Raw genomic sequence first — 13,740 nt, 5'->3', positions numbered from 1 at the left:
TTATGTAAAATTCAGGCAAATTAGTTCGCAACGAGCCAGGCGGCCCAAACTGTTGCATATAACCTGACTCTGCACGCAATGAACGCAAGAGAAGAGACACAATTTCCCTAGTTAATATTGCCTGGTAACATGAATTTCTTTTAACTAAATATGCAGGTTTCAAAAAATATATACTTCTATGTATTGATTTTAAGAAAGGCAAAATAAGTTTATGGTTAGGTACATTTGTGCATTGATTGTAGTTTTTTTGCGAATGCGCTTTTGTTAAATCATCACCTGTTTGGCGAAGTTGAAGTAGGCTGTGATTCGATGATAAATTAACAGGCACTGCATTGTTTATATGCAACGCAGGACAAGCTAGTTAACCTAGTAATATCAACCATGTGTAGTTAACTAGTGATTATGTGAAGATTGATTATTTTTTATAAGATAAGTTTAATGCTAGCTAGCAACTTACCTTGGCTCCTTACTGCTCTCGCGTAACAAGTGGTCAGCCTGCAACACAGGTTCCTCGTGGAACGCAATGGAATCGGCGTCCAAAAATGCAGATTACCGATTGTTATGAAAACTTGAAATCGTCCCTAATTAAATCGCCATGCCGATTAATCGGTCGACCTCTAATAATAACCATCATATCGAAGTAAACTTGGAGTCACGCAATGATATGTTACATTGTAGGCCTACCACCACGACGTGGAAAGGCATGAAGAGTTCATAGGCAGATTAAACTATGACGAACTTCAGATGGTGGTGCACAGTGATCATGCAAATGTCCCCCAAAAAATTGATGGTAGGCCATTATTTGAATGTTATTGACATGATGATTAGTGCTTGGTTGCCAATTATCAAATAAAAGGATCTTGTACTTATTCATATCACCCACCCTGTCCACTTTACCAGCACACTTGTCTAATTAACAGTTTGTGACAAAACCATCAGTAGAGTTGAAAATGTGACTGAAACACATTGAACTTCTGTTATTAGGTACAGTACCTGAGAATTAACCACAAAAGTCATTTTTATATGCACTCTGTCATTACAGACGCATCAAATTGTATTTGTCACATGCGCCGAATACAATGGCTGTATACAGTGAAATGATTGCTTACAAGCCCTTCCCAATGATGCAGAGTTAAAAAACAAACAAAAAAGTTTTAAAAAACAAACAAGAGGAATAAAATAAGTTTGATGGACACACACCTCTGCTGGGAGAATGCCAATTTAGTTTTTATGCAGATTTTTGAATAGTCTTGAAAATCTGTAGCCCACTGGATGGAAATCGAGCTATTGAAGTAAATAGAGCCACGCAATTGGGATCAAGCAGTGCTAATCACACCTCTGTTGAAAGAGAGTAGCTATGTTGTCAAATGTGTGTGTTTAAAGTGTCTACTCACTGGACGGCTGTCCGGGGGCCAGAGGGGACTGGCCCATGCCAAGGGGTCCCTGTGGCAGGCCTGAGGGGGGCATGCCGGGTTGCGTGGGCATCATGCCCTGCTTCTGTAACCGCGTCCGCCGCTTCTCTTCCAGTTCCTTCTGGATTTTATAGATCTTCTCAGCCAGGAGGTGGTAGTACTCCGCCTGGTAGTGATATAAGAAATTCAATAAATGTATATGCACCCTCTAGTCCGCCATTACTTGTTGTGGTCAGTTATTGAATACAGTGATTTAATTCAACTTTCTGGTATACTACTGTAATAGCAGTCTTCACCCACAACATTGAGGAGTCAGTTCTCACCCTGCTGTTGGCCGACTCGTACATGTCCCCCTCTACTTTACGAGCGTAAGCCACCAGGTTCTCCATCCGCCGGTCCTTCAGCGCAGCCGGGTCCGGGGTGGGGAAGATGGCCTGCACACTGCTCACCCAGCAGACGGATAAAGAGATACAGAGAGATAAGCCAAAAGACACTGACAGCCTGCAATGAACCATAATTGTGTAGTGTGGGTGCAGTCCAGAGTCACATATACAGAGTACTCGTCTAATAGCAACAGCAGAAGAACACTTTTTCGTTAAAACTGCAATGGCCTACGTGTCCCCCTCTGTGACTCTGGTGCAGTCAGGGCAGACTCACAGCTTGTGGACGAGGTGGTTGCGCAGGTCCTGGGTGATGTCCTCGTGCCAGTTCTTCCTCATGCCCGCGGCTGAGGGAGGGGTCGCCATGGGCATGGCGCCCAGGCTGCCCACCCCGCTGCCGTCATTCATCAAACTGAGAGATGAAGAGAGGGACAGAAACGACAAGCTGGAAGCTATAATTTTGCTCAAGGTACTCAATGAAGTAACTTTGTGAACTTGAGTGTGTTGCTGTGGAGAATAATGTTGAGTCTTTAGAGCTGGCAGGACCATAAAAATCAGTATTGAATTCCAAGGATAGTGAGATCTTACCTCGATTAACCTGTACCCCCGCACATTGACTCAGTACCGGTACCCCCTGTATATAGCCCCATTATTGTTATGTACATTTCTTGTGTTACTTTTTGATTGATTAGATTTTTATTTAAATTAATTTAGTAAATATTTTCTTAACTCTATTTCTTGAACTGCATTGTTGGTTAAGGGCTTGTAAGTAAGCATTTCACAGTAAGATGAAACCTGCTGCATTCGGCACAAGTGGTAAATAAAATGTGATTTCAGGGGGAGGATATGAGTGTGTTGTTGTACCTTTGCACATTCATATTGTTGTGCAGCATGGTGTCTGGTAGCAGGTTGGACTGATTGGGGGGCTGCACCCCCACCCCTCCATTCATCCCCATGGGGTTCCCTCCTACAGGGGCAGATAAAGAGAGGACAGGTTCAAAGCAGTTCCTTTCCTCTGAATCACAACCATTCACTTTAAAAACGTTCTACTGCTCAATCAACGACTAAACTAAGAAGTTTGCTACACTGCCCGTGGTTGTTGTTCATTTTTCTAGATTCTTCCTCCTCTTCACCAACACTGTTTTGACGAGTCCATGCCCACTCACCCATGGCGTTTAGCGACCTCATGCCAGGCTGGTTGGGCAGGTTGGACTGAGGCGGTTGCTGGGGCATCTGGTTGCCCTGGTAGGTGAGGCCCAGGGCGGCATAGGCCCTCTCAATGGAGCTGGGGTCGATCTGGCTGGGCGGTGTGAGGTTAGGGGTGCTGGGCTGACCCCCTGGCACTGCCCCTAATGAGTTGCCCAGACCAACTCCAGCACTGCTTAGTAAAGCTGTGGAGATGGAGGGAGAGGAGAGGGAAAAAAAGTGAGGGAGAGATAATCAAATTACCATGAACGATGACGGGAACCGATGTTGAACAAGTAGCCATCTTGGTTCAAACACATGTAGTACATCACAATGCAGAGGACGGACACATAGCTCAATACAAACCACACTCACACTGCTGGTTCCTTTTGTCTCCAGCGTTCTTGAGCGGCAGGCAGACAGGACAGTCGTGCCGAGTGCAGTTCTTCCAGTGAGAGATGATCTGTCGCGACGAGGCACAGTGTGCCACTGAAGGGAAGAGAGAGAAAGAAGGAGAAAGTGAGACAACTGACAGCGTCCCAGTAGAGACCTAATGTCAGCAGTAAGGCGGGAAATCTAACTGTAAAGGGAAACCCCAGAGCAGGAAAAGCAACCTACAGAAACATGAATTCAATAAAGCTCAAACCAAGAGGAAGGATCCATCTCAATAGTCTAAAGTGGCTTCCTCTACTTCCTCTAGGAGAGAGTGGAACCACTTCAGAATATTAACAAACCAAAAATAGCAGTATTGAAAAGTACCATCAACTCACCCTGGCAGGACTTGCCAGCCTGGCAGTGGGTCATGTGGTTGAGGACGTTCTTCATGGTGCGGCAGTGGGGCAGGCTGCACTGGCGCACCTCCCCGTTGGCCTGCTCCCGCCGCTGGCACTTGTGGGCGTGGAGCAGGAGCACCAGCTGCTGCTGAATCAGCTTGCGCTTCTCCGGGTCGGCCGTGGGGGGCGCTGCCCCCGGACCTGTTGCCACAGTACCAAGGCCAGCCTGGGCCCCGCCTCCAACCACCGACACTGGCCCTACCGCCGAGGCCTGCTGTGAGGCCTGATGACACAGAGCAAAAAGAGAGTGAGTTAACCAGAGGGGATAGGGGGATGTAGAAGGAAGATGGCTGGGATAGAGGGGCTGTATGGAGGATTAAAGGGGGGGGTTTTAAAAAGGGAGATCAAAGTTGACACGGTGGGATGGGCCGAACTAAGAGCAGTGGGTTGTGAGTTGATTACCATTTAAGTCCAGAGGGTCTTTAATCTAGTATTTCAGTAGGACTGACGATACGAGTATCGCAATGTTTTTTTCCATGGCAAAAATGAAAACATGAAGCAGACCAAACTCTTTAGTTCTTTAAAAACCTGCTGTATGTAAAATATTGTGTGCTAAAGCTTGGAAAATAAATACATGTGACTCTGGATGACAACATAATGATGTTTGTTTCCAACACTAGGGCTGTTTTCCTAAAGAAGTTAAATCCACTTTGTGTTTTGTTCCCTTGCCGCGACACTAACAAGTATCACAATACTGGTATTGTCCCAGCCCTATATTTTTCACTAAAATAAGACTAACAGAAAAAGACAAAACACTGAAGGAGCGTGCCCTCACCATCCCAGCCATGCCCTGTATAGGCGGTGTCTTCTTGTCCAGGTTGAACTGGGCCAGGCTGTTTGCCAGACCAGCCTTGTTCTGGTGCTGTGGGCCCAGCCCAGCACCACCCAGACCCTGGCCTGCTGACTGACCGTACGGACCACCATAGGGGCCCGCATTAGCCATCATATTCATCTGAGAGAGAGAGACAGGGGGGGCAAGAGGAAGAGATGGGGAGAAATGAAGGGAATGTTAGGTGAGTGAGATCTAGTTCACACTCATGTTCCTGGTTTTCTTTATTGCCCAAATACAGAAATTGGCAGATTTTTTTAGAGCATATTAAATGACACTAATGAAGCTTCATTAACTTTAAAATCACTAGCAACCTGAGATAAGTTGTTGACAGATAATATTAGAGTTCAATCTCTGGACCATTAGGCATTACACTGCTTTGAGCAATAGTCAGTCTGGTCTTATTCACGGAGTTTGTTAACAAAGCATTAACGCTGACATATTTACAAAAACATAATTCAACAAATAGCTTGAATTTTCCAAGCATTTTCACAGAAACACCAAGCTCTGCTGAAGACAATAGTGATCTAGGGGTGACAATGACAGAACAGCTGCTTGCTAAGGGGGAGAATAAACCAAATCAGCTCTTACTCCTGCAGCTTTCGTCATCTGTTAACCTTTATCCTTACAAAATATCATCAGCCTAAAGGAATGGAATCAACTACTTCCAACAAAAGACATACGGCCAACAGATAAATAAGCTGGTCACTGCTTAGCTGGGTCCCATCAGGATCGTTTTGGATGGAACTTTACGGCTGTAAGTCTGCACCCTTCTTACTCCCCACTGTTTTAGACACCTTATGGAAACGCATGTAGACACTGCCCAACTGACAATGAACATCTATGCTCTTAGCTGCCCAAACACTAAAAGAGAACATGCACTGATGGTTTCTGCTTTTAGCGTCAGCCAGTCTACAGCTCTGGAGGTCTTAAGCAAAGCAACATCAGCCTGAACATGACAGCATCCACTCCACCCAGCGATCCCCGGCCCACATGAAAACAGCTCTGACAACTGATTGGATTGTCATATTTACAGCACCAACAAACAAGCATTTAAACTGAAAAGCACAGACATACTGATCCAATTATTTTCATAGCAATGTGAAGTGTGTATTTAAAATTTGCCTATGGCAACATGATAGCTGGGATACACAATAACAGGGTAAAGGTTGATGAATCTGCTCTGCTGCCGTCAGACATACTTGATCAGTTCCGAAAGCGGCACTTCATGGTTCACACACAAAATACTCTTCTCGATTCTGGTCAATTAATGTTCATTCAGAGCAATCTTGAAACCATCTAATGACATATTAAACATAGCATCTCACTGTTGTCTGGTGTCAAGAGAGCTAGTATAGCCAGATGTACTGAACACCAAGACCAGCACAGAGCAAAAATGCAGTAACTCAATATGTGTAAAAGAGGATCCTGCTCCTGTAGACATTTATGAACACAAGTCCATCTACAAAACAATTAACAGGTCTTACCTTGTTCAGTGCTCCAGGTTGCTGTGGCCTCATCCCAGCCTGACCCCCTGACCCCATTTGCTGCCCCCCCTGCTGCTGCAGGGTTTCTGCCAGCAGGTTACTGTTACTTCCCATGCCCGGGTTGACCTGGTAACCCATTCGGGGCGAGCCATTCATCACCTGGCCTCCCATCATGCCCTGGGGCGTGGACCCTTGCTGCTGTCCATTGCCCTTCTGGGCCCCCATCATGGCCCTGTTCAGTCCACCCACCATGCCCGCCTGTTGCATCATGCCAGCCTGCTGGGGTGAGGGGTGCTGCCCCTGGGGGGCCATACTCTGGGGCCCAGGGGAGGCATTCATGCTGCCCAGGAGTCCCATGGAGCCACCGGGGCTGTTGGTGGCTCCCTGTTGACTCGAGGGTGGCAGCGCTCCAGCCCGGAGAAGCTCCGAGAGCTGTTTGTGTTTGGCAGCAGCGTCCTGGCCTCCTCCCATTCCTCCTCCCAGGCTGGTGTGCAGCTGGCTGAGGTCCCCTCCGTTGACCAGGCCCAGCTCCGACGAGTTGATGAGCTCATCGGGGAGGTCGTGCTCCAGGTCAAAGAGTGAACCAAAATCTGGGAGGGGGTAAGAGGAGGAAAGAGAGGGCAGGGTAAGTGGGATATCCTGAGGTGTACATTGAGAGCAGTAGCAAATAAATGCACTTGTGCCCCTTGACATTGCAAGCTCACTAACAAAGCTCTAACCTTCAAATGTATGTGCAGCAATAATTCATTCTGGAAAGAGAAATTACCCCATGTAAAAAGAACCAACTAAATGAATCCCTCCTCTTTCTGGACCCTAACGGCGTCTGCATACTACGTTCCGTTTGCTCCAAGCAAAACTTGGCTAGGCGAGGTGAACGTCTGTGCCTCGCATACTCACATAAAAGACCTTTGCTTAAAAGACCTTTGCCAGTATACACTTCCTCAAAATGGTCTGAATTAATTTAAGATAACTCAAGAAATCTATAATTCACTTTGATGTTTTTGCCGAGGTGGTCTTAGTCATGCAATTTTACATCTAACTAAGATGTTTGTTGCAGTATTTTGCAAGTGAAAAAACATGCATGAAAACAAGTCGTCTCTCGTTGAATGACTTTATTGAAGAATCCGAACTGTTGACCAATCACCGACAAAGGGGCGTAGACTTCGGTTACCGGACTTCAGCTTGCCTCATGAAAAAATGTGGTGTGCACAAACAGCCGAAACAACCCTTGCATAAACACAAAAACGTCACCATAATATATGCACAAACTGTTTCGGGTGGGAAGCATGCGGACGCCTTAAGTCAGTGCAGCGGCTGGCTGCAGCCTCCCACCAAAGAGCTTCCTCTCCTGGGCCAGTTTGTGGTTTGATGGGGTGCCAAACAGGTGGACAGGGTAGGGTCAGAGTGCGAAGCCACAGAAGTAAACACTGACTGAGTAGCAGGTGGATGTGTGTGTGTATAGAGGACATTTCTCTGCCTCTTCATAGAGAAAGGGAAATGGCAAGTGCACAGACATACCTGCTAAGTTGCAAGATCTACTTGAATTGCCCCTGGCTGAGACATGTGCATTCACTTACAGTGCACGGTGGATATCAAACAAAGGCAAACTTATGTACTTTATGACTATAATTTGGCAAACAAACACCTCTGGATATTGAACTTCAGAAACGGGGGGCAAGTGGTACATTTATGACACCAGGTTGAGGATGTGCTTGGCAGAGACTTGAAACGCCTATGGCGGCAGAAGCATCTCAGTCTCACCTCTTGCAATCTCTAGCTTAGAGCAGCAGTAGACTGCAGCCATCTTAGGGGGGGAGAATCTTCCATGAAACACACAAGAGCTGATCCACTCAAACATACATCCTCAATCAAGCTCGATTCACTTTTAGAGAAACAGGTGGGTGTATTAATATTTCTACACTGTCCCCCAAGTTGCAGTGACTATAGCACAGGGAACACTCAAATTGTTCTTCTGCACAGCATGGATACAACATCCGTACATGTAGTTTTCAAGACAGAGGAGCTACATACAGACGTTGAACCCCGTCAGTCTCAAACAAGAAAGAGAGCCTTCTCAATTTACTTATTTTACCTCCTATATCCCCTGACTCTTACTAAAATGAAGATCTAAGCTAATACACCCCCCACCATGAACAATGAAACACATGGTAAGTTGTGTACACTTGTGTCTGGGGCATGAGGACAGTAGCTACCTCTAAAGCAGTGATTTTGCAAATGCTTGGTTGTGCAAATGCTACTGTGAGCTACACCTGGTCCACAAGATGCCCCAGACTCCAACCACAATGAGAGGTAACAGACAGCAGAGGTTTACTGGACTGACTTCTCTGACATCCACCATTTTCACAGCCCAACCGATTGAGCCTTCACAGGGTGAAAAGTTTCCTTTTGAGGAAAGGAGGGAGGTTGCATGTTGCATTTGCTCTTCCCTTCCAAACAGAAGCAACTTTTCACCAGAGTGGTTTGTTAAACCTGTGCAGAGCCTTTCTTAGAATTCCAGTACTGACTCGCTTGGTACAACAGAACTTGGATGACACTTAAATCAGAGCTGTATGTTAAGAGAGAACATGCTTGTACAAGGCATATGCTTCAAGTGAAATGGCGACTTGGTTGTGCTAGTACAGTACAGATTATGATCTTTTGCCGAATTGTAGCCATAGTGCTCAATAAAAAAGTTACAGACAATAACATGGAGAAACAAACAAAATGGGGAATCATGGGTGCCAACTACCAGCTAATTTAGCCTACCCATTGAATAAATATGAATTGCATGCGTCAGTGAGTGGGGTCTGCACAATTAGGAAATCTGATCTGTTTCTCAATCTGGCCTATAATAATTTAAACTTGACATTTAACTTTTACCATGTTATCAAAGGAGTTAACATTGTAGCAGTCCTGCAAATTAGGGACAAGAAAAACGACGAAAGGACTCAATGGAAGGAATAACGTCCAACACCACCTTATACTACAGTCCAAACAATTCAGACTTTAAAACAAAGGGTATGAAAATGCTAGACGCATGCACACAAACGCATAAAATAACGTCACCCTGCTACATTGTAGCGACAAAAGGCACTATAACTTTCGTCTGATCACGAACAACTTGACTCGCGCTAGCAAGTGTAGCCACTAGACAACAATGCAGCAGTACACAACACACACAGAAGTGGTGATGGCTCGGTCACAACGCTAACTAACTGCCGTAAGTATAACAACACTTCAGACACCATGTTACAGCGAAGTTGTCTGAACAGGTTCAAATAAATGAACCCCTACACCAATCCAATACTGAAAATGTACATGGTGTCACCTTTCCTCCTTATTATATTTCTGATAAACTAGCTATGCCACCTTACCTAAGAGTGATAAGAGCTAACGTTCAGTTAGCTACCCAAACATCAAAAGCATGCATCTTTATTGCATGCAACGCTCAAGTTAAATATCTAACGTTAGCTAACTAGCTGGCTATTCATAAATGGTAGCAATCTTCAGCTAGTTAGATTATGGTAAATTTAGCTAGCTAAGTTGGCTAACTAGCTACTGTAACTACCTAATACATTCCAATACTGTGAGTTCACAACTTGCTATACGTGGACTATCCCATTGTTTCAAGCGGCAGATAACTTCAAACTTTCACTTCAGACCATAACACTGGGAGGGCAATTAGCCAGTCAACTTTACTTTGACCAGTTGGGTAACACGCAAACCTTTACTACTACCACCTAATTGGTAGCTAATGTTGGCATCACAACTTTGCTGATGATGGATGTGGCTCATTCATGGGAACTTAGTAAAAGAAGCTGGTTAACTTGCTAGGTAATATAACATCCCTGAACAGCTAGGCAGGACCGTTATAGCATTTAAAATGTTTACCGTTTCCATCACTGGCGGAGACTGAGAGAGCAGGGGATGATAGTTTAGGCCTCTTGGCTGAAGGCGGGCCGGACTCTAGAACATTATCGGCCATATTTTTTCACGAATTAAAAAATAGCTATATATTCACAAAGGATTGGCTTATTCCCTTGTTTGCGTCCGAGTTCTTTCAAACTTCCCTTCTGTAAATGTTTGTGATTCTTCCCCCACCGTTTAGGGAGGGAAGGAGGCAATTGCGATACTCTTCCTCCTTTCAGGGTTCCAACTTTCGATATATGCTTAGCCGTCGCTATCAATCCCCCTCCCCTGTCGGAGATTTTGTTCCTTTATAGATTTCTCCGAGTTTAGGAGGAGGGAAGGTGGAGTCGATGTAAAAGACAAGCAAGTAGGCCTTCGACAATCTCATTTAGCCTCTTTGGCGTCGGAAAAATTGTCCCAAGACCTGTCCTCCATAGCAGCATCAAGTCTTTTCCGCCATAGTCGCCGGCGAAATCGAGTGTTTAATTCTAGAGCACTCTGCTGAGGGGTCGTGTCCAGGGAAGCAAAATGGGAAACGCGATAAACACAAGCAAACCGTACCCCTGTGGTAGCTACCTTTGGGGGCCTCGTCTCATGCAACAGTTAGGAGGGACCCGAAAACGGATAAATCTTCCACTTTGTCTGAATTGCCATTGCAGTCAATGCAATTTGATCCCAACATTACCACAAAGTAATGAGTTGTCAATTAATACAATTATGGCGTTAGGTCCTTAGTCTAATAAAAAAACACAGATGAATGTGTCCGACAGTGACAGAATATCAAAATCATCCCCATACGTAAACTGGGATCGTCAAGAAACAAGAACTTGATAGGCTTATCTATATTTCGGGCTATGAAACCGGGATACCCAGTCCCAATGAGTGATAGTGGTTTAAGATGCATTTAAAGCATTGGTTAAAAACCTCAAATTCAACACTGAAAACAATTCGCATTGTATTTTAGATAAATACAATTATATAGGGGTGCAATTCAGATCTGAAAAAAAATAATACAGTGAAGCTGACTGATCAAGTTCCGTTCTCCAATAGGATAGGCTGTACAACACCTATGGGCTCCTATTCGATAAATTAATTCGATGCACTTAATACATTTCCCTTAGCATCTACATCGTGTCATTATTTTGTTAGTTTGTCAATGCACGGCACTGAATTGGAAAAAATAACGGACACTGAATGCACATTTGGATGTTGCACCCCTTTGCCAATTACATGCAATGAGGTTAAATTGAAGCAATACAATTTTGAGCAATTAGTTTGTCCTGAAAAATAATTTAGGCTAAATTCTGAGATTTGATGTTGCAAAAATCGTTTGAGTTATAGCCCAGAATGTGCCAATTAATGTCTTATCAGATTGATTCAATTAGTCCTAGTTTTATTTTGCAGAGGACGTTTGGTTTACTTGCCCAAGTGTTTGAGATTTAAAGCTTACCCAAGAAAGGTCTTCAAAGGTAATCATATAACCTACTGCAATAAGATCACCATTGATTAGAAAGATGAAATTGGTTCATAAATATTGCAAGAAATCATCGGTCACTGCGTATGCTGATTTAGGTTGCAATGCAAGTGAAGAAAAAATTCCCGATCAAGAACAAGAGAATACAGCGATGAGCGAAAATCTGATAAAGCGAGGGGGGTCGCTACAATATTATGGCTATTTTAGAAAAGTGTCAAGCTTCGTCCATAAGATAATGATAGCAACACCCCCAAACATATTTGTGGTCCACAAAATCCTTTGAGTCTTTGTGGTGGTAAATGCCCCCCCTTCACGATTATCCTAATTTATATTTTCCTTTAAACCTGCCTTTTACCCCCCATCAAATACCCAATATACATTTATCGGTATATTTGTCTATGCGGGCATTTTTTCATCTGTGGCGATGGGTAAATTATGATATTTTTTTCGTGTTCTATTTTTTTCTTTCGCTCGCAGGTTTTTTTCTTCGTTAAATATATTGCCTTCTTCCGCCTCTCCGCTCCGTAAAAACACCCCTTCCTTGGATTTTCAGAGAATATCCTTTTTTCACTCCCTCATTCTTCTTCTGCCTTATCCTTTGTTTTTACTTTCTTCGCTCTTTTCGCACCGACACGACATCGCCACTCTTTCACCGGCGGGTCTCGGAGTCGCTATTATCGGCGCTGAAGTCGCTTTCTTTCTCGGTATCTCCTGCCTCTTTCGGTGTCCGCACAAACAAAATGGCGGCTTGTTGTTTCTACTCCTCTGATACGGGGGAGGGTTGAGGTACAGCAACATTAGGCGTGAAGGGGGTTGGTACTCGGGATTGCCCGGAAAATCCTTTCGTATTTTTTCGGAGTGGCAATACTAGTGCTATCATCTGTAGGGGGCAGTCGTGTTCCACCAACATATCAGAATATATTTAAGAGGGCGCTTCGCTTCTATCGATACAAATAAGATTATCATTGCGGCAAACGATGCTCATATAGGCTATATCAGGTGTCTCATTTACGTAGATTTATGACCAACTGTTACAAATAATAGAACTGAATATTCTGTTAACAGCATTTTCAATTAGACATGACTATGTATAAAAACTGACACACACACAAATATACATTTTGTCTTCATCAATAAACACTCATATCTCAAATCCCAATATTCCTAATAAATGAGACTATTCTTGCACAATAGAGCCATTATCTAATGCTCTCCTATCCTGCAAGGAACCAGTGAAATGTATTAGTTTGTGAGAACAGACATTTCCTATTTTTACAATAGAAAAGACAATGAAAACATTATTCCTCATGGATCTAAATGTGGTAATCATGCAGTCCTCCAGAAACCCATAGAAATAATTGGGAAAACAAGTGATGCTAGTAAATATATGGTAGTGGATGTACCACAGCCTGTAGTAAATGTTTGCTGCCAGTCAAAAGATACCCTGTGTTAAAAAGGTGGATTTTGTGGTGTTCATTGCCAGTTATAAACTGCGGCTCAACTCTCAAAGTCTAAGAAACTGGAGATTGTGGCTAGAGCAGAAATGTTTTGGGGATTTAAGGATTTTATACTGAACAAAAATATCAACGCAGCATGCAACCATTTCAAAGATTTCACAGAGTTACAGTTCATAGAAGGAAATCAGTCAATTGAAAATTGAATTAGGCCCTAATCTATGGATTTCACATGACTGGGCAGGGGCACACCCATAGGTAGGCATAAGCCCACCCACTTGGGAGCCAGGCCCACCCAATGGAGAGCCAGACCCAGCCCATCAGAATGAGTTTCCCCCCACAAAAGGGCTTTATTACAGACAGAAATACACCCTCCCCCTTCTCAGACAATCCCCCAGTGAGAAGCCAGATGTGGACGTCCTGGGCTGGCATTGTTAAACATGGTCTGCGGTTGTGAAGCCGGTCGGATGTACTGCCAGATTCACTAAAATGATGTCGGAGGCGGCTTATGGTAGAGAAATTAACAGTAAATTATCTGGCAACACCTCTGTTTGGACATTCCTGCAGTCAGCATGCTAATTGTTGTATGTGTCGAATTGCTATGCTTTATCTTGGCCAGGTCGCAGTTGCAAATGAGAACTTGTTCTCAACTAGCCTACCTGGTTAAATAAAGGTGAAATAAAATTATGTTGTGTGACAAAACTGCACATTATAGAGTGAGTGGCCTTTTATTGTCCCCAGCACAAAGTGCACCAGTTTAATGATCATGCTGTTTAA

General features: G+C 44.1%; 1 protein-coding gene across 13 annotated transcripts in view; it reads right to left on the bottom strand.

Annotated features, from left to right (window-relative positions):
• ep300b (E1A binding protein p300 b) overlaps window positions 1–12,261 on the bottom strand; it is a 29,172-nt gene extending 16,911 nt beyond the window's left edge. For 10 of the 13 annotated variants that reach the window (XM_014203808.3, XM_014203811.3, XM_014203813.3 and 7 more), the window contains exons 1-10: window positions 10,018–12,261; window positions 6,127–6,716; window positions 4,586–4,762; window positions 3,748–4,033; window positions 3,353–3,466; window positions 2,959–3,183; window positions 2,657–2,759; window positions 2,070–2,204; window positions 1,736–1,862; window positions 1,395–1,578 (exon numbers count right to left, since the gene is read on the bottom strand). In XM_014203808.3, coding sequence (XP_014059283.2) covers window positions 1,395–1,578; window positions 1,736–1,862; window positions 2,070–2,204; window positions 2,657–2,759; window positions 2,959–3,183; window positions 3,353–3,466; window positions 3,748–4,033; window positions 4,586–4,762; window positions 6,127–6,716; window positions 10,018–10,111 — 2,035 coding nt within the window. In that variant the 5' untranslated portion in view covers window positions 10,112–12,261. The remainder of the gene's footprint in view (window positions 1–1,394; window positions 1,579–1,735; window positions 1,863–2,069; window positions 2,205–2,656; window positions 2,760–2,958; window positions 3,184–3,352; window positions 3,467–3,747; window positions 4,034–4,585; window positions 4,763–6,126; window positions 6,717–10,017) is intronic. The other 3 variants (XM_014203812.3, XM_014203814.3, XM_014203819.3) reach the window with 1 other exon arrangement.
• Between the last annotated feature and the right edge of the window lie 1,479 nt (window positions 12,262–13,740).

The sequence above is a fragment of the Salmo salar genome, chromosome 06 (genome assembly GCF_965601325.2).
Source record: "Salmo salar chromosome 06, fSalSal1, whole genome shotgun sequence".
NCBI lineage: Eukaryota > Metazoa > Chordata > Actinopteri > Salmoniformes > Salmonidae > Salmo > Salmo salar.
The sequence above is the reverse complement of the archived record's forward strand: the minus strand, read 5'-3'. Positions and strand labels throughout refer to the sequence as shown.